Genomic DNA, 21319 nt, shown 5'->3' with positions numbered 1-21319 from the left:
TGCCTTTTTGCACCATCCCAGTATGCTGATAGTGTATTTTTCAGATTTGTGGTTTATAGGGTCATTTAGTGAGCCTTTTTTGAAGCCCTTGACTATGTCTTCAAAGAATTTGTATTAATGAGAACACAAAATGAAACTGTTTAGTGGTTTTTTTTTCTGATGAAAGCTTCCTGAAGTCATTAGTCAAAGGAAATTAATTAAGAAATAACTGTTTTTTGAAAAGAATCCTGCAGTGAGACAGGCTTGGTTTCTCATTCTAATGGTTGCTCCTGTAGGTGCTGTAGTGTCTCAGCAGGGGAGCCTTCTAGCTAGAAAGAAGAGCTCATAAAATGTATCTCTGAGATGTTAACAGGCAAAAATGCCTTTGTTCAGACCATGTTGCAAAACACTGTGTGTAGTTTGGACTGCTTGTTGCAAATAAAGAGACTTTCCACTAGATGGCCTTCCATATCAAACATTGAATATTGTCTGTAAACCCGGAAACAACAGTTGCTTGGCTTTGAATTGCACTTTAAGCTTTGTCTCTAAGGAGATCCAAGCTTTTTGTCCCATGATTCAGGTAGGCCAAACATTTAACTTTCACTAAGCCTTTTCCAGTCCTGAAACCAGGCAGAGTTGCTGCCCTGGACTGAGTGTAAACCATTGCTGAGGCTGGGTGTAATTTAGGTTGGGGCAAGGAAGGGACTGGGGATTAGATTTATGGGCTAGAAACTGCAGTAAAGGGGTAGGAGGCAATGATTTCGAGTCCTGCCTCAGTGCAGTGCACACAGCCCAGGGCAGGGCTGAGGGCTGTGGCTGTCGTCTCCATCCCTGCTGCTGAGAATGGTATCTGAGCTAAGCAGGCTTGAGAACATCTGTACCAGAACAAAAGCAAAAGCCTCCTTTCCCATTGCATGAAATGACCCATGCATTCCAGCCCTTAAACTGCTGCAGAATATGAAACAGGCTCAATACGATTTGAAGTAATGATTGTTTGGGAGGGAAAGGGGCAAACACTGGGGCTATAGATACTAACAGTAGATATTGGTAATAAGTGAACAAAAGCTGTCACTAATAAGGTATGTGTAGAGGACGAACACTGAGCAACAAACTGAGGGATTAAAAAGTTGAGATTTCAGGTAATCATGACTATCATAGAAAAATTAAATGAAAAAACGTACTTTAAAATGTACTTTAGCGATTGGACAAGAATTCATTGGGAAGGAAGTGCAGCAGGTTATCAGGAGCAGCACTGAATATTGCTGTGGGCCCTGGCGAGTTCTCTTTGTCTCACTCTGCCGGCTTCAAGGGACTGGAGTCAGTTTTCCTGGCTGAGAAGCATGGTGCTGCTAAATGGTATTATGATAACATAATGAGAAATCAGAGCGGCAAAGTCTTGACAAGATATCCAGCTCCAGCTAATTAAAATAGAGAAGCCGTCCCATAGTGCCAAGGGAAATAGTAAAAGCACAGATGGGGAGATCTGATCTCTTACTGAGGATTAGTGTGGTTAGTGCAGAGGTCTTAAAAGGACAAAGGGATGATGCAGAGAACCTCAAGGCTGGGATCACAGAAGCCGAGAAGAGATGTGGGCATGTGGATTGCGAATTTGCCAATTAGACAACTTTAGAAGGTCACCCCTGTATGGATCTGTGAAAGAAAAGGCAGGGTTTAGGGTGTACACAATTTCTTTGTAATTATGGGAGTCTGGGAAAAGGGGGTGCCCATTGAAGGTCACGGTTTGCCTTGATAAGTGAGCCTAATAACTATGTACATACTGTAGCAGAGCCAGGCCCAGGCCAGACCCACAGAACAGAAAGTTATCCAGACTCAAGCCACTCACAGTCCAAGCCAGGCTGGTCAATCCTTTTCCTTGCTACGAGGCAGATGCTGGTTGGAGGCACATCCCAACACACCGTGTGAGTTGAAATTGCCTGCTGCAGCCCCCCTGGGATCCAGCAGCACCAACCCGCCTGCTCTGGCACAGAGGGGAAAAGTGCACTTAGCACACGGAGAGGCCTCAGCGGCTTTTCCATGCTGCTCAGAGTAGCCACAATCCCCTTGTGTCTAGTCTCCACTAAAGATCGTAGCACAAAAATACAAGTGGATCAGATGGAGGCATCCGCTGTGCTCTGTTTGGCCTAAGAGCCCAGAGCACATTGAACTGAACAGTCATCACCTCTTACCCATACATCCTCTTCTCTAGGCTTAATTTGTGTGGGGGATTCAGAAGCGTGGTACACAGACTTACTGCATTTGCTGCTGTCTTCACTGGGGCTCCATGGAGATGCAGAAGGCCCGAGCTGTTCAGCTCCTAAGCCTGGGATTGTACATCAGAGCCATCCCCTGCCTGGAAAAATCCCAAAAGCTCAGGGCAGGCATGGTGTTTCGCTGAGAAGAGGAAAGGGATTGTTGGAGGCACAGTAAGGACGTTCCAGAGCAGATGAAAATGGAGAAAATGTTTTAGATTAAGAGGAGTCCTTAGAAAAATAAATAAGGTGCAATGGGTAGAGGCACAACGTGGATCTTCCCACTCTTGCAGACAAGATGCTGCCTAACCTCTGGTCAGCTCTTGGTTAGAGATCATCTTGCACCAAACAAAGAAAGCTGCTTGCTCCTAGGCTCCCATATTATCTGAAAACAAATACAATAATTTACTTACTAGTACAAAACTGGGTTTGCTGGGCCTCTTGCTGGAAATTAGTCCTGATTATGCACAAATTACCAGGGAAACTCATCAGAAAGAGAACTGAATGTGTTTACAGCATTCAAAAAACAGATGGGAGAATGTGCAGGGTGAGCAGGAGGAACTGATCCCCCTCCAGTTCATTTACAAATACATTTTAGTAATTCTGTACCCCCGTAGACACTCTGTGAGACTCCAAAGACCTTATCTTGAGTCTGGCAAAGGCAGAGTTAAATGCCTGCAGGCTGCTCTTACGCAGGCTGAAAAGGCTTGCCTTAGTGGGAGAGAGTCATCAAGCCGAGGTTTATTGGTGGCTGATTACCCCAGAGATGTCTTTCTATTTTGGGAACAGGAAGGGCGGGCCTGGGAATTTGCCAGTAAACAGCTCAGGGGTGTAACCTCAAGGGCCTTCACTTTCCACTGGTGCATTCTTATACACAGGCTTCTAGCAAAGTGTTGAGGTGAGACACTTGGTGTGAAACTGAACATAGCCCACGCAACGGGTGACTCCTATGTCAGCCCAAGCAACCAGCTGTTGTTCAAGAGCATTGGGATCATGTGAAAGGCCTGTACTACTGGTGGTGTAGCTTTGGGGCTGTAGGCGCAGAGGAGTTCCCCTTGTACTGACTCTTCGCTTTCTCTTACTGCCAATAGCAGAGGAACAGCCTCAGACGTGTGTTTGCTTTGACTAAAATTGGTCCTTCGTGATGCACACCAAAAAACAGCTCACAGAGGACAATTTAAGGAAGTGGTTCACAAATGCACGGTGTAGAGAACTGAGGATGAAAAATGGCTTTGAAAAGATAGTGAAAATGGGATGCACAGTCTCCAATAGCAGGCAGGAGAGGAAAGGAAGTGGGAAGAGAGTCTCAGAAAGCTCAGAAATTTATGCCAAAGAGATTGGCACAATTCTTGGCAGAAGATGAGCCGACTCAAGCACGAAGCAGCTGAGGCTGTATCCTGAGGGATGGCACACGCAATTCACAGCTGTTGTTCTAGTGCTGTAGCTGGCGCTGGTGTAACAGTGCTGGTTTGAGTGCAGCTCGGGGATTATTTTAAGGCGAGAGAATATTGTGGGAAGCAAAGCGATCGAAAGAGGAAAGGAGTGCTGGGGCAGGCACTGTTGGCATTGCCCTTCATGATGTGACCGCCCAATAGCGGCAGTGGCTCCGGGAGCGGAGCTGCAGGGGAGGCACTGAATCGCACAGAGGTGTGTGCATCAGGGCAGTCATCAAAGCACTTTAGTAGGATCCGGGGCAGATCTGATCCAGGTTAATTCACAGCTCATTAAAATGGTGCACATTCGGATCTGGGTTGCTATTTCATTTATGAATGAATTCATGGTTTCATTATGAATTCATTATTTCCTTCCTGTGTGTCTTCTTCCAGCTTCTATGACGTATAGCAGTTTTTGTGTCTTTATATTTCTCTCAGTCACTATGCCTTTTGCTGGGCTGGCACTGAAATGTTTTCTTTGGAGTAAGAAACCACTGCTTCATGGCAGGAAAAGCCAGCTCAGTTAAAGCCACCTAGATATTCCCGGGAAGATGTTGAGAGCGGGTTAGAAAAATATTTGTTTTCTTGTTGCCTGCAATAGCTGTAAATATCAACACCTCCCACAGGGTGGACATTTGCCTGTGGATAGCTTAGCTATGGCAGAAGGCAGCTTGGAGCTGCCCGCGATGCTGGTACGTAGCAATGGTTATGGAAGCATAGTGAGAATGAAAAAGGAATAAGGTATATTGGCACTAAACCAAGTCTTGGGAGATGAATTTTTAATTTCTGGCTCAGGCACTCCTTTTTAGTATGATTTGAGTTAAAGTACTGAAAATGCATCCAGGCCTCCGTTCTTTGTGCTGCTGAGGACAACAGTGAAGGAAGATAGAAGGTGTATCATCTCTCATGCTCCTCATAATATCCTCTAATGAGCTGGAACTTGGAGAAGAAAAAATCAAAGTAAAAATGAAACGGACTGTGTTTAGGGAAGCTCTGAGCTTGCAGACCGTATTCAGCAATGTTCTCTCTGTGCCTCAGTCTCCACCTGTCGTGAGCTGCAATTCTGCCAGTTTGGCAAGAAGTTGTGGGCATTGCGGGGAAGACGTGCCCTCCACCTTGTGCCTGTGGAGGTCACCAGGAGATGTAGACTTACATGGACTCACATAACCCAAGCACCAACAGTTTTGCACAAACAATCCTATTCTTGCTTTGCAAGTCTGGAGCACTTGTGTCGCAATAAGCCTGCTTCCTCCCGAATGGTGCTTTCCTGCCGTGAAGTTGAATCTCCTGTGTGAGAGAACAGCGTATTGTCATGGAAATGAGTGGGAGCCATACAAAGCTGCTGTTGGCAGGACAAGGCAGTGTGAGGCCTCATGTGGAGAAAATCTAATTTTTAAGCACCTGTGCTGGATAAATAACAAAGTAACTGCTGGGAGGGGGCAGCAGAGCTTCTAAATGGCACTGCATATGTGACCCTGCAGTAAATCCCCGGCTTGCCTAAGAAGAGGCTGTGGCTCTTGTTCCACACATGCTGGCAGTTAATCTCTCTGCCATATGGTGGCCGCGCCTGGCACCTGCCTCAGCAGCGTGAGATAAGGTCAGTGTCAGCCTGTGGGCCCAGGTATTTCAGAGCATCAATGTTGCTTCAGAGCCTTTCCCACCTAGGAGCCTCTGCTGTTCCTAGGTGCAATGCTGGGAGCTGGGAAGGGGCATCGCTACCGTTAGCAGCGAGGCTCCTTCCTCCCCAGGTTGGTACTGTGCCTCATGCTCACCCAGGCTGTGTACAGATTGCACTTGTTCATTCACAGTCTGTTGTCAAAAGTCATGAACAGACAAAGAAAACACATGTATTTTCTTTTCACTGCTTTTTTCCTTCCTTTCCTCTGTTTCTACTCCAGTCCTGCTGTGCTTCTTTCCACATTACTTCCTGTCTTCTCTTTGTCCCCTGCTTGTACTGCACAGGCAAATGCTTCCCAGTCGTGAGAGAGGAACTGGCCCCACAGCCTGGGCCCTGTGGCCACGGCCACCGTCTCTGTCAGAATCCAGAGCTGAACCTGGCTTTCCTGACCTGCAGCCAGGGTCCTCCTGTCTGCTGCATCTCCTGGCTTGTTATGTGAGATGAAAAGTGCCAGGATAGGGACGCAGCTGGACAACTTTTGCTTTTACCTGACTGTAACAGTCCTCCACAGTCAATGTTGTAGATCATCAGTCAGTCACTGTGGTGAGTGAGGCAGAGCAGAAACAGAAGTTTTTAGATGCCAACCACAACCAGAATGAAAGGCAGCCTGAAATGGAAGGATGCTATTAAAAGGCTGGTGGATATGTGTCGCTCTGTGCTTCGAGCAGCTTTCTCTCAGGAGAAAGAGCTTGCTGCTTGGCTCAGAGCAGGAACCGGGCCAGGAGTTCAGACATGTATTGCTAGTTCTGCTCACAAGTCCCAGTCATCTTGAACACAATTTTAACCTCATCTGTTGGCTGATAAGTCCTCAGATAAGAGTGAAATAGTATCATTCTTCACCCAAGGCTTGGATTTATGCAAGTAACTCCTATTAGCAGCCATGTTACAGTTTTTGAAATTCTTTTAGAAATATTTGAAAGATGAAGGTACCTCCATAAAATTGAGCTACTTTAGAAGACTGATATTTTTAAAATAAGCCTTATTTAGTAAGCCATTTCTGCCATTTTACAGATGCATTATGAAAAGTAGATAGGAAGGGGAGACCATTACATCCAAGAAACAGTCTAGGATGGCTTCTGTTAGTGTCTGATAAACCTATAAATGACTGCATAGACTAGCAGTTGTTGCCATAAATCCCTGGTGGTATCTGCAGCCTGTCACACGAAAACATGCTAGTAGATGAACCATGCTGATCCCTTCAGCACAGAAGAGGCAGAGTGACAGGGAAGGAAAACCTGTCTTGCTTTGCCCTGACAGGCTCAGGAAATGAAAATGGATGAGTTCTCCTAGCTGCAGCTCAGAGCAGTGAGCACCAGGCAGTGTCCGGTGGGAAAGCAGCACTGTCTGGGACTTAGGGACAGTTCTTTTTCTCAGGCTGTGTTACTTCTCCAACCTTTTGTTATTAATACATTTGTTTTATTTAAATATTTGTGAAAGATTCCAAACTCTTGTTCTTCTGACATCCAGTTTAATCCTAAGAATTGCATCTTCAGGGCAAATCTGCTACAAAATTTATCTTTGCTTTGTGATCAACATTGCCTGATAGTATTTGGAATTAGAAAAAATGGTGCAGCGATCTAATGCTGACTCATCCCAGTCTCTCAATACATTCTCTCTTTTGTTTGTGAGCCTCATAAAAATGTTTTCATACCAGGACTTCTAATTCCTCCTTTCTTCTTTTGTTCCAGGTTTCATTTGACCTTTAAAATCATTGTAACTTGAGCTTGGTTTACACACCCATTTCTTTGCTCCCTTAGTTTTAGTAATTGCTATGTCTGGTTTGTGAACTTTGCACAGTTATAAGAGCAAAGCATATACCATTGTGGTTTTAACAAGCAAGACACTGAACAGCTTTCAGTAATTCTGGAGCCAAGGGGAGACAGATGGCTGAGGGATGGAGATATCTGATAGCGAGGCTAGGATGTAAAGCTGTGCTTCTCAGCCTAGGAGTCCTGACCCTGAAGAGGGTTGCAGAGAAGTTTGTAGTAGTTCTTAAAGGGTTAGAAAAAGAATGCCTTTGAATTGACTTTCTATTAATTAAAAGGACAACAAAAAGAGAAAATTCAATCAGAAAAACAACATAGTTAAAACTGTTCTCGTGACTTATTTTTCATTGACAGCAGCTCATTTCCTCCAGGCAGAGGTGAGAATATAAATATCTGCAGCAAGCAGTTATAGCTGGTTCTCACTGCCCTGCCAGAAGGAGCTGACCTGCTCATGGGCACTGCGGTGTTTATAGCAAGGAGAGCTTCACCAGCAAGTGGGCTGCCTTCCAGACCCAGATAAACACAGATAGGGGCATCTGTGAAGGGAAGGTGAAGAAACTGCAATAGCACATGAATAGTGTTGAGATCAAAGTTCTGTTATTAAACCTGACTGGAAATACCCCATGAAACAGCATTCCAGTGAAAACGCTTATTTGTTGGACTCAAGCGTCTGATCCAAAACACCTCTCTTCAAGGAGCTGGAGCAGGCTCCGAGGCAGCATTCCTGCGCTGCTCTCCCAGGGCACTTGCCAAGCAGATCAGCATCAGCATCTCCAGCTCTGAGGCCCACTCAAAGCGTGGCATTATATCAGCTGCTAGGCCGGGAGCTGATGTCTCTGCAGTGAAGGATACTGGAGCAGACAGCCGTGTCACAGACTCCATCTCATGCTGAGAGGCACCCAGGGGACCTCGCAGAGGCGAATGTGAACATGCGCCCTAGCCACGTATCCTTTGTGTATCACCTCACGCCACAGTCTCCTCGGCTGAAGGGCTTGGGAAATCCTATCGTTACTCTGGCTGGCTTCCCTTTCTTGTACGGTGCTTCCCAGACAAGTTACGGCAGCAGTGTGCTTGTTTACCTTTTGTACACGAATCGGTTAGACCGAACTCTTCTGGAAGTGGGAGGCTTCCCCGGGTGTGTACGGAGTCAAAGTCCATAGCAGCTACTGTAAGACGTGGATAATATTCCTGACCTTTCCTGTTCAATTTGACAACATCTGTTTATAGTTTTAAGAGACTATAATGTCGTACGCTGTCTCTGGTGCTTGGTTTATGATCATGAGCGTAGCTGATGCATGCTTTCTTAGATCTCGCAGACTCAACAGACAAGATAGCTGAGCTTTCAGCGGGATGTTTTGGTCGAAGCAGAAATGAGTAAAGTAATTAACAGCATATGACTCAGTTGGAAAATCAATGCAGACTATAAAATAAGAGCCAGAAGAGGGGTTGGTAATACCATAGGTCTGAATCAGCAAGATATGTAAAAAGTGCACCCACCTAACATAAATTTACTAGAGCACTGATCAGATGAAATCAATATCTGGAACATTAAGGCCAGGTTTGCAGGAAATTGCAGGGGAATCGTTCAGGTTGGCACCGCAAAATATTGAACACTGAAGCACAACAGCAAGGCAGCTATTCCTGTTCAATATCCTCAGAAGTAGTCTTCAGAGCTGCCATCTCTTCAGCCAGTAGTCTGAGCTCAGAAACAACTCTTAAGAAAATTAAAGGAAACAATTATGTATTCTGCAGAGCCACCTGTTCTGGCTGTGTATCATTGTATCAAGACACCAATTTTTTACAGTTTTAAATCCAGCAGAACAAAAGTGTCATAGGACTCATATGGAAAGCTGAGGGGAGTGGCTTTGAGAGGAGTTGTCCAGGTCTGATGGGTTTGAACCTGTCTTCAGATAATTCGTTATATCCCGGTTTTGTAAACTGTTTGCACTCCTATTTTTCAACAGCACAGTTAAAGCCGAACAGGGTCATGCCTTAGGACTTACTCTGCCATCCTTAGGCTATTGGGGCATGATTAATTGAGCAGAGGATAAGCAAAGCTGTGAGCTTGCATTGCCTCATGGGCTCCGTGGTGCTCTTTGCATTCAGGCTGAATGGAAGAGTGGGGAGCTACCTCACGTTTGCCATCAGGGTCTCTGAGCTCAGAGTTAACCTGCCACCAGCTATTGCAGAATAATTGGCAAGCTCATACCTCTGCTTACATTTCAGATTATTTACCTCCTTATGCTTGGAGGGCAGCAGAAGTGTATTTTTAAAAAGTAGTAAAGAATTATCATTCTTTTGGTAAAAATTTGTGCAAAACATAGCTATACCAGAGCTAAAGCTCCCTGCAGAATACTGCTCTAATAGGTTATCCTTTAGTACCTGCTCTGTGTGATGACTGTGGAGGACAGAGTAAGGTAGTTCAGCTGAAAGGTGGCCCCACTTTTGCTTTGTGCTTTTCAACAGTGAGGGTGTTGGTGTTTGTTACTCTCCCTGCTATAACTGGGGCTTCTGGCCCGTGATACCTAGCTCTTTTACCCAAGACGAAGGGTTAGTTTTACCATAAGAATGTTGTTTTCAGACATCAGGAGAAAAGTACTTAGCCTGAAAAAACATGAACTATTTGTTAACAGAAGAACTGGAAGCCCTTCAGACATTCGTTTTCACCAGGATAATGTATTTGTAAAATTACAGTGCTGTATAACATCATTCTGTGAAATATTTGTCTGCATTAGACAATCTTACAAATGCTGATTGCATCTATGTATAGCAGCCTGTCTTGTGTTGTATTTATTTTTCCGTCAGCCTAAAGTGTGCAGCTGAGATGACAATGAACTCTTCGTTTTTTTCACGTTTATTTGTTTAGTCGGTGGAAAATACAGTTGTGATTTTACACAGAAACAAGAAAATCTGCCTATTAATATAACATCATAGGAATGCCTAAAGCTGGGAGCAGCATACATGTACAGAAGTTTGAAATTTTAGTTGGAGGCTATTCACATTGCTTTAAATTTCATTGCTTCCTATCCATTTTGCAATATTAGCATAAATTATACAGTTTGGGTGTGTGAGTGCTGCTGTCTACTTAATAAGGCATTAACTGTGTTGTATGAAGGTGAAGGGCATGATCCTTAAGCCAAATGTATAGTTGCACCAATGTTATTCACACACTTTTCAGCAAATGCAGAATTGAGCAAGCAAAAATAGTCACCTTCTGTTTTTCCTGTTTGGGCACCATAGCAACTGAAATGCTGCTCTTAAAATCATCACTGGTTTTCCTCCTACCCCTTTGTTCCTGATGGTGCGTCTTGTCAAGCTGTCTTAACATACAACATGGATGCCAGCTATCAGTGTGCTAGCAAAATGAAAGGTTTGCCCCAGGTTTGGTGACTGATGCTGGGTGTCATAAGCTTTCTGCTTCGTTACTTGGCATGCCCTGAGACAGCATGTCCATTGCTCAGCACGACTTTCTGCGATGGGAGGCTGTGCACTCTCTCCTATGGATAGATCCTTCCTGAACTGCTGTACGCTGCCAAAGGTTCAAACATGCTGGTAGTAGTGGGAAAATAATGAATACAATCATGCCTTGTTAAGCAGGGAGCTGCCTTCCCACTGCTTTTATAGCATCAGCAGTAAAATCCATATTCCTTGAGAGGAGATGGAAAATCATACTTGAAACGATAGTTAAAAATCTGACTGTGCTGGTGAATGTGGAAGGTCCTTGTAGACTTCCAAAAGTCTTATTTGAACTTCAGACATCTTTATTCTTACGCATGTAAATAAGTAATGTAATTTGAAAGCACCTGGGCAGTCGACAGACTTCACTGACTATTTATTTTGACCGTTGTATTAGATCTTTGGTTTGTGCACCCATCAGTTTTCAAGTATGGACTGTGATTCTTTGGCATTTACCATCACATAAACTGTTTTAAGATGCCCACGCACCATGGATGCACCAGGTGAGAAGAGCATGTACAGTTGAGGGGTAACAAAGCACCTACCCTGCTGGTCCCATGTCTTTGCTACTTATGCTCTGTGTAAACAGCACAACAACGTGATGTGGTAGCAGCGGTGTGCCTTGCACAGAGGTAAGCAACTAAGGAAGTGTGTGACAGCAAGGAACTGGGCAATGAAACAGTGCTGCTATGGTCAAAGAGCACTTTAAACCACAGTGACCTCCTTGCAGGGACACCCCTCTTAGATGACAGTCCTAGTTCCTTCCTCCTTGACCTGCTGCACTCTCCTGGGCACTTGGGAGACTGACATTGTGTGCTGACACAGCAATAGCATCTGCAGAGCAGTGCATGCGTTAGTCATTCCTCAGAGATGCAAAATATGAGGTACGAAAGGGAAGCACAGTTTAATTTCTCTATCCATATGAACATATCGATCCAGGCAGCCTGGTGGCTGCTCCTGCATAGTTCCTCTGACATGGAAGAAGCAGGGAGGAGGAGGAGGAACATTTCTATCAACCTTGAAGCCCGGTACCCTTTTGCCTCTCCCTTTCCAATCAAATTCCTTTGGTACTCACAGGACTTTGGCAGCCCAGAAAAGTAAAATCTCCCTCCTTGTTCTTTTAGCTGCTTTGAAAAGATAACTTGCGATCATCATCTGCGATTGCTTCCTGACAATATGCAGCCCCTCTTCATTCACCTCTGGCATTCTGGACAGTTAATATTAGAGTGGGGTAGGCCATACTGTTGTTTAAAACAGATGCTACATCTCCTTCTCCTCAAATGCATGCCAGTAGCCCTAGTGAATAACTTGTAGTAGCTTGGAATGAGCACTTAGTCTTTTCCAGCTCTCTCATCCTGCAGCCAACAGCTATTCTTCACCCTTCTGTATGTCCTTCTCAGATCTGCCTCACTGCCTGCATGCTGCCAGTCTCCTCGGGATGAGATACAGCCAGGCCTCCCTATGCTGTGGCATCAAATGGATGAAGCAAGTTGATGACACCATATATCCACAGCCTGATCCCTCTGTGTGGTGGGAGATACCCTTTTACCTTGTGTGTGTAGAGCACAGGGGAATCTAGTCCCTGCCCTCAATCCTGCCTCAGCATAGATCTGTAAGCATACCACCTCTTCAGGTAGTGCATTTAGGGACAGATTCCCTAGTCGCCTGAAAGTGGGACCTCATAATATGATATTAAAAAGGGAGAGCTCTAAGGTGCCATTGTCTGATCTAAGCACAGGTTCGTCTGGCCCTCACAAAAAAGTAAGAGGCAAGACAAACAACCATTTTAACAAATGCCAGTCTTACTTTTTTTCAAGAGTAGTTCCTTGGCCCAAACAACAGCTTGGTCTTTTATAGACAAACACAGAAGCTTTTTTTATGACTGCTCAATAACCACAAGAGTCTTTTTTCTGCAGAGACATACAATACAGACACATAAATATCTTCCTTTCGGTCTTCTTCACAGCAGTCTCAGATCTGTCACCCACTTTGTGTCATGCAAGGTGATGTACAATGCATCAATACAGTCTTTCTGATTAAGACTGAAGCACTATTAGCCAGTGTTGAGCCTGTGAACAAATACCATTTTCATTCTGGTCAGACCACACCTGGAAGAGCATGAGGAGTTCCTTTTCTGCCATGCAGATGCTACACACTCTGTCATTGTACCGCCAGGTCTGATGCTGAGATATGGATAGTAAGAGCAGAACAGTGCTGTGCCTGCCAGCAAACTGAGAACTGGTCTCCAAATGGACCTTGGAAATGTCCAGTCTGCTCTAGGGTATGCTGCACGTTACTCAGCCCAGACAATTTAGATCAACTGTGAGTCTGTGATAACTGAGAATTCAGTGTTTGTGTATCATGTATTCAAAAAGGCAGGGGAAGGCTTATCATCTCTAAATAAGTGATTTAATTCACTGGAGCGAAAATTTTTATCATCTATAAATAAGATCATTCATTTCACTGGAGCCATTGTGATACAATTTTACAACAGGATTCAGAGCCATTTTTATTGATCACTTCAAATCAATTTTGTGTTGTTACATAAAAATGATGCAAAAATCTAGTCACATTTATGACTCTCGTACATCAGTACACTTGGAATGTTGCTCTTTATCACCTCACATCTGTTTAATCAAGCTAATATTCCATCTGCCTCTTTGGTGCGATAATGTAGTGAGAACAAACTCAAATTACTAATAATGATCAACCCATTCATCTCCTGATCAAAGAGCCAGCTGTGGGATTTAGATTTTTTTAAAGCATACAAAGATTCATTCTCTTTTCTAAACATCAGATTTTGCAGAAAGAAGAGAAAATCTCCGCTACATGCAAACACATTTTTTGGCACCACAGAATTTGCTTACAGGTTTCAACATTCTGCCCTTCAGAGCTGGTAGAATTGGCTACAGAAGTTACTTTGTCTGCACAGGTTTACGGCATCCTCTGCTTCATCTGCCTTTCTAAGGATTCGGAGTAGAAGACCTTGATTTCTTCAAATCATGCAGTCAGCCCAAAATTCTAAAGAAATGAACTTCTCTGTCTGTGCTTTTGTAGAGAGACTGAATACACCTGCATACCTCCACAGGGAGAACGTGTCCAACAGTTCCTCACCTTTGGATGAAGCTTTCTTTTACTATTTGCGGGAATGGACTGTCAGCCCATCTTACACAAACATGAAGGTGTTTTTAGTCCCTCCACTTGTTTGCTTCGTGGCAGGTGTCCTCGTCATTCCTTCCATCTTGTTTGTGATTTTCTCTAGGTTTAGCATCCGTCAGGAAACAAGGTACATGCTGCTGGGAAATGCTTTGCTTTGTGACCTGATATACATTTTGTTCTACACCCTGTCTGCTGTTTTTAATGCAGCAAATCTAAAGCTCCCAAAGGAAGCTTGTGTCCTCCTGTTATTTTTGCTGGCACTGGCTTACTGTGGAGGATTGTTCACAGCTGCTGCAATGGTCTTGGACACATACATAGCTGTTTCGTTTCCTCTGCGCTACATTGCTATTTTGCCTGCTTCACGAACAAAAAAAGTGATCGTATTACTGTGGATCTGTTCTGGGGCTTTCCCTGCAACTTTCTTCTTGTTGCTGTGGAACACTCAAGACTTTATGCCCTGTGTCCTGGAAATGTGCTCCATTCCAGTGATACTGGTATTAACACTGAATGGGACTGATGCTACAAAACTCTGTTACTGGCTTGCTGCTTCTGTTATCTTTCTCTGTCTGTTTTTGATGATCTGTTGCTATGCTATTCTGTATTTTAAAACAAGAAAATCAGGGATATGGAAGAGTATCTCCTCTAGAGCCAGTGTGACATTCTTAATGCATCACACTGTGTTATTCTTTTACTTCTCTCCACTCTTGGCACTTATTGTAGAATCACTCTTGTACATTAACTCTGTCATCGGACTGCAGACAGGAATCTGGGTCTCCCTGGCAATCTGCAATCTTCTGATGATTCTGCCTAAAGTTTTGTTCCCTTTTCTGTATGGGCTCCGGTACAGAGAGATCTCAGCCTCTCTCAAATCCATGGTCAGAAGGAAGCGTCTTTGCATGGTGTCACCTAGTCCATCACCATCCTGAGGCAACCAGAGCACAGCAGCAGTGGAGGAGTTGTCCATACCTTGTCAGCATGCAGTCTTGGCACAAACCACTCAGCTTCTTTTCCAAGTTTGAGAAAGTGAGGGTTGGTCAGTTTTTTTCCTTGGTGCCAGAAGGTCACAGCTCTTTCATCACATCACAGTTTGGGATCATGGCGAACACAGATCTGAGCAAAGTTCTGAGCCTTCTTCTGATGTGGGAGGGCAGCATCATTTGGAGGAGATACTGAATCAGGGCCATTTCTACTCATCCATGTTAGATGCCCCTCTGGAAATCAGAAAATGAAAAATAGATGGTGCTAAGCAAAGGAGGTAACCGCAGGTCTCTTGGTCAGCATTGCCTACAGCAGAGAGGGTCCTTAGCTGAAGGTGCTGTTGCTGTGGGTGGAGTGACTCCTTCTTTCACTGACGGTGTGGTCTGGCAAGGCCAGCAGCCAGTGCCCTGTTCTGAAAATCACCTTGTGGAACTTGCCTCTGAAGCTGCACCCAGCGAAACGCTGCTCCTCATCTCGTGTGCAGTGTGCTGCCTTATCATCGGCCGTACACATTCTGTCTGACCAGCTGCAAAACACTGAATTTTTATAAAATCTCAGTCTGATGGGAAATCATCTTTGATTAGTGTCTGTCGGGGAGCCCAGCGCGTGATGCTGTCGGTGTAGCAGTGGGCTGCTTCACAAGCGAAAAGGAGCCAGGAGGCGCAGGTGGCAGCCAGGCAGTGCCCTTTCTGGCAGGACACACTCCCTCGGTGCCTGAGACGGGTGAGCGGAGCAGGGTGACTGCAGGGGGCTGTGGCCCTATTCCCCCGCCGGGCCGTCGCAATGCAGCAGGCTGAGTCTGGCAGCTGGAGCAGTGGGGCAGGACCAGCAAGGTGCGAAGCCAGTGCAGGCATACCCGCGGTGTGGCTGGCGCAAGAGCCAGGGCTTAAACGCTGCTGCCGAGCCCCAGGGGGGCTTCTGCCAAGCCCTGCAGCTCCTCCCCAGCAGTCTGAGCCTGGGGCAGAGCTGCACCGTGGCAGAGCTGGCCCCAAGCAGCCGCCGCCAACCGCCTCGGGAGGTCAGGAGGGGAGGTTGCAGAGCCTGTGGTGTGCTCAGGGGTGAGAAAGGTGGTATCTTGTAAGAGCTTCTTTGTCTTTCAGATTTTTCTGATCAGCTACCTACCTATAAAATATACATGAGAGGTTGTTCTGTGCTTTAAAGAAACCACATTTTAATTGAATATAAATGGCAGCATAGGAGATTTGAGCTGCAGTGCTATACCTCAGACTTGAGAAAATACCTTTTGTACTTCTGAAGATAGTATTTTTAGAATTTTGGGGGTTTTATATAAAAGTATAGAATTGGGGGCTTTTTTAAAAAAAGAAAATTTAGAAAATGACCATTGATTTCACTTAGTGCGGTGTTGCTTGCGTGCAGACTCTTTCCATGTTCTGTTTGCTTAAAGCAATAAACAGAAGGTGCTGCGTGTGTTTTTATGGCTATTTCACACTCATCTGAAGAATTCCACTAAGTGTGAACCAGGAGGAGATGAGTGTCTGGTTGTATGATATAGTTTTCAGCAATGAAGCTAGTTTTAGAGGTTCCTGCTTGTCTCTCTCTCCTCATTCCCAGACTGCTTTTGCTCTCCACAGCCTGCAGTTTTTTGCTCTCTACAGTTTGCTGATACGGCTGTTTGTGGGGCTGCAGGTTAAAAATAGCTATCCAAAGAGAAGTAGTATTGTTTTCCTTTTAACCCAGATTATCCCAGTGATCTGTTTTATAGCAGGTTCTGCAAACACCAGTGTCAGCACAACCAAGGGGAGTGACAAATCACATTTCAAAGGTGGGGATGAGCCACTGTGGGGACATCTTAGAAACTTTGCCTTTAAAGGGAAACTTATTATGTAAAAGCACTGCTAAGCTAAAATTGTCTGAAGTGAATAAATCATATTATTGAATATTTGCTTTAACTATGGTTCTATGCTTCCCTATTTTGACCAAAATGAACATAAAATTCCTGAGTAACTGCTTTCTCTTCCAGAACATACATATCTTCTCAATCTTATTCAATAAAAAAAAATTAGGACCTAAGAAATGCTTTTTATTGGTTACTTTTTTTCCCAGGGTAAAAATATCATAGAAATTTGTCACACCAACTACATCTGTATAAAGGCTTTATTTTAGAAGTAGATGGTCTTCCGTAACACTAGTAAGGATGGGGCAAATATCTGTAGAGTAGATCAGATGTCTTCTGCTGAATTCTCTTAACAAGCAGACTGACCAAGAATGGTGGCCGTACTGGTAACTTCCAAGGCCTCCTGTGTCCCGGGCCAAGGCTTTATGCCTCTGCCCATTGGCAAAGAGGCTGATAACTCACAGGATGTTTTGTCAATGGAGGATTCTTTCAAGCCTTATTACCTGAAGTTTACCTATTTTGTAAATTTGTGCTAAGTAGTAAAGATAATTATGCAACTGCCGTAAAGTAGGGCAGTTTTTTATATGGCCATAGATGAGTTTGAATAGCTACAGTTTAATACTCTGATTTTCCTGCTAACTGCTATCAATTATCCTGTTAATATCCAGGACAGACTCAGGTAAGATTATATTGTCAGTTCTGTAACTCTTTCTTACATACACACACATGCTCTGGATATACTTAGAGACAACTAGAAGTTTGGTGAAATAAAGAAGGACACTGAAAGAAGGATAAAGTGAATTGGTGATGCTGGCAAATCTGTGTGGGTCTGTAATGTCTGCTGTGATATCATATGGACCATGCTAAACAAAACATTGGTTTGTGGAAATGACCTTCTAAGAAAGATGAATAAAATCACTTTCTCCATGTTCTTGAAATTGTTCCCTAAAATGAGTATTTACATAAAGAGTGTACTATTTTTAATTTGGAAATCAGTTAAGTAGAACTGAATTCTAAAAACAGCATCCACATGGATGATACTTTATTAATCCACTTAAAGGTGGATTAGTATTAGGTGAGGAACGGCTGCAAGAGCTGGGCCTGTTTAGCCTGGGAAGGAGAAGACATGGGGGGATCTTATCAATGTGTACAAGTACCCGAAGGGAGGGTGTCCAGGGGACAGGGACAAACTCTTTTCAGTTGCCCCATGTGACAGGACAAGAGGCAATGGGCAGAAACTGAAGCACAGGCAGTTCCGCCTGACCGTGAGGGGGAATTTCTTCCCTGTGAGAGTGATGGAGCCCTGGGACAGGTTGCCCAGGGAGGTGGTGGAGTCTCCTTCTCTGGAGATCTTCAAGGCCCGCCTGGATGCAACCCTGTCTACCATGCTCTAGGTGACCCTGCTGAGCAGAGGGGTTGGACTAGATGATCTTCAGAGGTCCCTTCCAACCTTACTGATTCTATGATTCTATGATATTTCCTTAAGTGACTGTGTGGACAAGTCCTTAACATGGAATATTACTGTGCTCTTTGGTGCAAAAGCAGTATAGTACAGCATGTGTAGGAAAAACATGCCATACACCTGATTCCAAATTTATCTATATAGGACCAAAGGAGTCACCTGGGCAACATCACAAGCGCTAGGTTCATGTTTTTCTTTTCATAAATGGTTTGAGTTTTATCCTAAAAATATTTAGGCTTCTTTATTTGCCAGAACCTCGGAGTTGTAGTGATGAGGAACCATTTTCTAAGGGTGTCTCCAGATAAGCTCTGGAAATTCAGACTGAGACTGTTTACCACAGCCCAGCTGTCGACCTCACAGAGGTCGCCTGAGTGAACTTCTTGGATGTCGCAGTGCCTGCCCAGCATCCTAGCGTAAATTGAAATGGTTGACATTAACATGTGATGTGTCAGCTGGGGGCAGGAATCCTGTAATGGATTGATACAGCATGAATCATTAAAGGTATCTTTATTTCTAGCCTAAATATAACTGTGGTCAGTTTTCCCTCCTCTTTTCTTGTGCCAACATTGTTACTTAGCTTAACACTGCTCCCTTCCCTCCCTCAGCTGGATTTACAGTGCAGCTGACTGCTGGGTGTGATCTGCAGGCGGCCGGGAGTCAGACCTGCGTTCCTAGCAGCTGGGCCTGTGCCATGCAGTGCTTGGAAAAGAAAGAAATCTGTAGTTAGAGCTGTGCCTGAAATTAGATTAGTTTCAGTGTCATGGGATGTGAAGAATCTCCTGGCAAGTAAACAAGCATACAGATTTGGATTTTTATTTCAGTACATTTGCGACAATTTGAGTAATTATTCAGCAAAACTAATTAACCTCCTGCAGTTCTAGTAATTAATAACAAATTTCTACTCCTGCTCCATCAGCTTTCTTTGTTATTTTCTAAAGGAAGCTTAATGTAATTGTAGGTCAGAAGGAAGCTTGTGTTTGCCTGGTTGCACTCGAGGGAGCCCAGAGAAGCATGGCCCTGGGCTACAGGAGCAGGAGCACCACCAGGACGGGGCACCAGAGCCCGAGAAGGGCTGCGTAGCTGCCGCACGGGGTACTCTGCTCTTTGCTCCCAATGCTCGAGTCACTATTTTTGTACTCTGAGATACTGCGTGTCCTTTAGGCCGAACCTGTGATTGTGGCCATTCTCTGTGGGAGGTGGGGATGTATAGCAAGCAAGGAACCCTTACTAGGAAAAGAAAATGGCAGGTTTCCTTGAAAGTTGGTTTCTGCTGTCTGCAGTCTCCACCCTCACCTCGCTGCTGGTAACGGACGGCACAGTGCTCCCAGTCCTTGCAATTTTATCACAACTCTTGTGATTTTTTGCGTCTTCATAAAATTACTGATACTGAATGTTTGTCTTTTTCAGCATATTTATAGTCCTTAGGATTGCAACATGAATCTGAAAGGTGCAAAGAGCAAGGAGGCAAATGAGAACAACTCTTCATAAACTGCTATTAAAAAGTCAGTATTTCTGAGGGAACTCTGTGTTTCGGAGAGGGAAAGGAGCTAAGCTGTGGTCCTGTGCTCTCATGTTTGTAAGTGAGGGCTGGCCAGTCCTTGCCCAAGGCCTGCAGGTGTGTCTAGGGAAGCAGCACAGATGAGACAGCTCTACAGAGAGGCCTTTTGCCTGCAAACCTCACTGCAGCCATCTGCCTTCACAGGTACCTGAAGGCACGTTTTTAAACGGTCATGCTGTTGTCCACTTCCCTTGCAGTACTTTTTTTTGTTAAGAAGTAGGAAGCTTCCCTTAAGATGTTTGGCATATTATGAAGTGCAGATAATGTAGAATCTTCACTGTAACTACAGTTTGTATTGCATTATAAGCTACAGCTTTTCCTTGCTGAACAAAACTTTGTGCGTTTCTAAACTAGAAAATTCATTCACTTCTGCCCTACTGACAAGGACCTGTGCTTCTCAGTGTCATGTGCAGCTATAGACAGACTGCTGTAAAGGCCTGAATTATCAGAGTAGTAACAAGCCTCCCATTCACTGCTTCAGAGAGGGCAGGATGGATCCCTCAAACTGAGTCATGGCTGGAAGAGACCATCCAGCAAACTGCAGCAAGAAGAGCTCCAGGACCTCACATCAAAGCATCGTTCCAGTGTGTTCACCAAAATTTTAGTGCAGCAATAAAAATATGGGAAGGAATAAAAGAATGTCTGGCTTTATTCTTTAATATACAAGTCAGTTTTCCCAGCGATGCTAAGAAGTCCTGGGAAAGGGAGTAGATTTGGCCCATCCTTTTCAGAGAGCAGTTCATAAATGCTAAGTAGGGTTCTGGGCCAAGTACTGAAATCAGTAAGTGCATCTAAGCAAGGACTATATGAACTCAAGGGCTTTCTGCCCTAGCAACCTCCGTCATTGCTCTGGGTTGGAATGATCTCAACTGCAGGGGGAGGCTGCACTTGTTGTCTCTGCTAAACAGAGTTAAGAATTAATGTGTATTTGGAAGTTTATTTGGAGATTTTTTTCCCACTCAACAGACTGACTTTTCTCAGGCAAAAAAATACTGATTTTGCTACTGAAATGGCATGAAAGAAGTCTGGAACTAACTCCTAACCTGAGAGCTACTGCTTTTTGTAATAATTCCCAGTAGGAAGAACTGGTCAACTCTGGCAGCTGCTATCACTGGTTTAAGCAACAAGTGAAGACAAGGAAGTGCAGCTCCTTGATGGGGAAGGGAGACTCCCCTCTTCATCTGCCTTCTCCTTCCCAGCAGACCAGCTGTGCTGCTAACTGAGCCAAAGCTGGTCACTGTTTGCCATTGCTGCCCTCTGAAAACTGAGCAGGATGGGACAATCTGGGCACCGTGGGAGAACTGCTGTACCCTGGAAAGGACAGGAGCAACAGAGGAGAAAGAGAACTGAGTGAAAAGGAGAAAGAAAAAGGAGGGACTGCAGGATGGATTAGAATAAGAAAGTGTGGGGATGGGCTTGAATGACAGCATTTCAAGGGATGGGTTAAACTGTTTGAGAAAGAGACATGGTTTCTAGCAGACTTTCTGAGGGAAGGATGTGGTGGGGACTTCTTTAAGGGCATGCACCTGCTGCAGGCCTGCTTGTGCCTGCTGCAGCCCTGCCATGCTGCTGAGCACTCTGCAATTAGTGTGCTGAACTTAAAGAACCCAGGACTTTTTCCCAGACTAACGTGAGAGAAATATTATTTTTAATACTATATAAGGCAAAAGGAGACATTAAAAAAAGGGATAGAGGCTGAGTAAGATACAGTGCTCTCTGCTTGGATAGATCTGTTTGCAATGTGTT

General features: G+C 44.5%; 1 protein-coding gene and 1 long non-coding RNA gene across 2 annotated transcripts; both read left to right on the top strand.

Annotated features, from left to right (window-relative positions):
* The first annotated feature begins 525 nt into the window (after positions 1 to 525).
* On the top strand, positions 526 to 20190 carry LOC134144335 (uncharacterized). Its single transcript, XR_009959332.1, has 3 exons — positions 526 to 559; positions 19423 to 19517; positions 19975 to 20190. It is a non-coding gene; the product is annotated as an uncharacterized LOC134144335 (long non-coding RNA).
* GPR148 (G protein-coupled receptor 148) lies at positions 13591 to 14878 on the top strand. Its single transcript, XM_062583142.1, has one exon. The coding sequence runs from the start codon at positions 13591 to 13593 to the stop codon at positions 14644 to 14646; it is 1056 nt and encodes a 351-aa protein (XP_062439126.1). The 3' UTR covers positions 14647 to 14878.
* Positions 20191 to 21319: the final 1129 nt, after the last annotated feature.

The sequence above is a fragment of the Rhea pennata genome, chromosome 9, assembly GCF_028389875.1.
Source record: "Rhea pennata isolate bPtePen1 chromosome 9, bPtePen1.pri, whole genome shotgun sequence".
Classification (NCBI taxonomy): Eukaryota; Metazoa; Chordata; class Aves; order Rheiformes; family Rheidae; genus Rhea; species Rhea pennata.
The sequence above is the reverse complement of the archived record's forward strand: the minus strand, read 5'-3'. Positions and strand labels throughout refer to the sequence as shown.

What these genes read in the sequence shown, in the direction of transcription:
- GPR148 (XM_062583142.1), top strand. Translation starts at nt 13,591, where the DNA reads ATGAACTTCTCTGTCTGTGCTTTTGTAGAGAGACTGAATACACCTGCA.